The sequence below is a fragment of the Gymnoscopelus microlampas genome, assembly GCF_963454915.1.
Source record: "Gymnoscopelus microlampas genome assembly, chromosome: 12".
Taxonomy (NCBI): domain Eukaryota; kingdom Metazoa; phylum Chordata; class Actinopteri; order Myctophiformes; family Myctophidae; genus Gymnoscopelus; species Gymnoscopelus microlampas.
In genome coordinates, this window is record NC_139949.1 from 45,133,708 (window position 1) to 45,137,127 (window position 3,420).

Here is a 3,420-nt window from a genome sequence, read left to right on the forward strand (position 1 = left end):
TTGGTGGCCCCCCTTTAGTAACTCTGAGGACCCCTAGGGGTCCCGGCCGGACCCCCTGTTTAAGACCCCTGTCTTATAAGAGCAAAGTTTGATAACCTCTGTCTTAATTGTTAAAGCCATAGGCCTACTGAATAACTCCATCTTCACGTGTTTTTGTCTTCCAGTTATTATTTGAATAACAGTCTATCTTTTTATTTTATTTTTGTTTAAGTCTGTTGCACACTCACATTTTTTACTTGAGTTATACATGTAGACCACAATGTAGTAAAGTCCAAAATGATTGGTATCAAAATATACTTAAGAGTACCAAAAGTAAAAGTAGGCTACTCATTAAGCAGACTGTCCCATTTCACAAGTTTTTTATATTAGAAATATTTTGCTAAATACTCCTCCGGTGGTGTCGCTTGCCAGTTGCCGACAAGAGCCGATCTGCAACCTCACAGCGCGTCTCAGCGTTGTCGGCAAACGACACCGAGCGACACCGTCGTACGACGAGTGTCAGTCTAAAGCTTATAGGATAATTAGTGGAGGGTCTCCACTCTCCATGTGGCCGCATGGGCGGATCTCACTCCACACTAGCCTTTGTTTGGGGGCGTCTCCTCTCCTCCTCCCCTCCCCTCCCTCCCTCCCTCCCTCCCTTCCCATCCTTCTTCTCTCTCCCCCGAGCGAGAGAGAGAGAGAGGGGGGGGGGGGGGGGAGAGTGGGGGGGAGGGAGAGAGAGAGAGAGAGAGAGAGAGAGAGAGAGAGAGAGAGAGAGAGAGAGAGAGAGAGAGAGAGAGAGAGAGAGAGAGAGAGAGAGAGAGAGAGAGAGAGAGAGAGAGAGAGAGAGAGCCCGTGTTTGGTTCTCAGAAAGTCTCCTTTGGGGAGGAAGAGTCTCACACAGAGCGCTTTTACTCACAGAGAGAGGAGTGAGTGCAGAGAGAGGCTGCACACACACACACAGCACACACACACGCGCGCACACACACACACACAAACGCGCGCACACTTACGGTCGGATACCATACGTGGTGTATGTTGTTCTTAGAATATCCCTGGACCGCGGCAGGCTGGGAGGAGAGGAGAGGAGAGAGGGAAACACAGAGTCATAAAACAGAGGAAGAGACGAGACTTATTGTCAGATAATGATGGTGATTGACATCTGATCCCGAGCGCTTTAGTTTGATCTGTGTGTTCTCTGTGGAAGTCCACAGATCTGTGTGTTCTCTGTGGAAGTCCACAGATCTGTGTGTTCTCTCTCTGTGTGACGGGGCTGTGGAAGTCCACAGGAGCGAAGCACCGGGAGGGACTTGAACCAAACACCTCTCCCCACACCTATACCGCTCCTTCTGCCCGCTCGGTTCCACGACTTCCATCTGAAGCTCCTTTTGGATTGTATTAGTGCCTATTTTTCCTTTAATTTGAGCCTTTATTCCCGTCTTTATGCGAGAATTACGTGGATAAGAGCTAAACTGCAACGGTCCACTCCGGGATAAGAACTGCACACAACTCCTCCTGGGTGGCGAAGAAGCGACGCGATTTGGGGACCGCGAAGAGAGAAAAGCAGAGGAGAGGGGACCAGTGAGAGGGATAGATAGAGAGAGAGGCGACCACCGGGGGTCCGGACAGCGGTGTGTTGATGATGTTCGGAGTCCAGGACAGCATCCACCGGAGCGGCAGCAGCCTGAAGGAGGAGCCGCTGGGAGGAGGGATGAACGCGGTGCGCAGCTGGATGCAAGGGGCCGGGGTGCTGGACGCCAACACGGCCGCCCAGAGGTGAGCCCTGCCCCGGGGGGGCACAAGCAACCTGCAGGCAGCCCACAACCTCTCTTCTTCGTTCTTCCCCACCACACACTGACACACACGCGTGATTTTTCTCTCGGGAGTCGGGAGACTCGGGACCCCCCTGGCCGCGCGGGGCTGAGTGGAGATGATGGGAGGAGGGTGTCACTCGCTTTTGGCGGAGTTTGAATTATAAATAATTGCCGGTTTAGTCCTTAAACCATGCACTTAAAAAACCCTGGACTTAGTAAAACGGATCTGAGTTGGCTCTGTATACCAAAATCTCTTCTATCTAGGTGATCTAATCTAAGCCAGCTTGTAGATCATTTTTTATGTCCCCCCCCCCAGAACATGGATGCTGGGGTTCAAGTGGTTAAAGTCAAGACACTTTGGGGAAATTACTGTGGGACAAATATCAAAGTCATTTAGACCAACCTATAACCCACCGAGGAATTTGTCAATTAACGGCATGGACTGGCCAATATTTAATTTATGGACATTAGGAATTGTGTGACTATGGAGCCAACTGTATAACAAATACAAAAAAAAATAACAGTGCATGAGTTTAAATTAAAAAATAAAATCACTGACTCCTCAAACTTACAGCATAGGCTATCGTACTTTTGTAAAATGTATAGTTTAAGATCCAGTTGCACAGTAAAATCAGCAGTTAATTTATCAATGTATCCCTTTTGTAACTGTACAAATGTAGCCAAATGGATCGGGTCCATTTGGTTACATTTGTTCCCTCTCGGTCAGAGTTCAATTTCAGCATTATAGTTAGTTTAATTAAGATCCAGTTGATTGATATCCTAAGATAAGCCCAGCATCCTCCGTGTGTGTGTGTGTGTGTGTGTGTGTCCGCAGTGGGGTGGGTCTGGCCCGGGCTCACTTCGAGAAGCAGCCGCCCTCCAACCTTCGGAAGTCCAACTTCTTCCACTTCGTGCTGGCGCTGTACGACCGTCAGGGTCAGCCCGTGGAGATCGAGAGGACCTCCTTCATGGGCTTCGTTGAGAAAGACAAGGTGGGTCACTATAAAGACTTGGGTGGGGTCCTGGTTTTAGCCAATTTACAGTCCTGACAATGGTCTGGTCTTGTGTGTTAAAAAAAAAAAAAACGTATAAATTATATAAGTGGCTTTTTTTTCTTCAAATTTGAACACTTCGATTCAATGAATTGAATACACAGGACCCCAATGGAAACACACCATAGTGCTTTCTTGCGGGTTCAATCCATTTAGCATTGTATATGTATTGAACTGCACTTTCTGCTTTTTTTGCAAACTGTTAATAGTATTCAATCAATCAATCAAATGACTTATAAGCCGACAGTGAAACAGTGTGGAACTGTTAAACTGGAAATTTAAAATGACAGTAAAAACAATTAAATACAAATAAAACAGCTTAATGTTACAATACTACTACTAATAATATTAATTATTATTATTGTTATATTAATAATAATAATTCCAACGATTCACATACAGAAATCACATATACATAAATCAGAGACGAGATAATTAAAACGCATGGTAATTGATACATCGGACAGATATCTATTTTGACATTTATGATGGTGTTATATAATTTACGGCCCGTTTCAACCCCAGACATTTATTGTGCGACGCAACACGTTTCCTCATCAACTATGGAAGTTAGT

The 3,420-nt window shown here is 46.1% G+C and overlaps 1 protein-coding gene across 4 annotated transcripts in view; it reads left to right on the forward strand.

Annotated features, from left to right (window-relative positions):
- The first annotated feature begins 1,046 nt into the window (after window positions 1–1,046).
- The window catches only part of LOC311057066 (transcription factor COE1), a 142,400-nt gene continuing 140,026 nt past the window's right edge, over window positions 1,047–3,420 (forward strand). For all 4 annotated transcript variants that reach the window (XM_084073963.1, XM_084073964.1, XM_084073966.1 and 1 more), the window contains exons 1-2: window positions 1,047–1,755; window positions 2,629–2,785. In XM_084073963.1, the coding sequence (XP_083930089.1) occupies window positions 1,619–1,755; window positions 2,629–2,785 (294 nt within the window). In that variant the 5' untranslated portion in view covers window positions 1,047–1,618. The remainder of the gene's footprint in view (window positions 1,756–2,628; window positions 2,786–3,420) is intronic.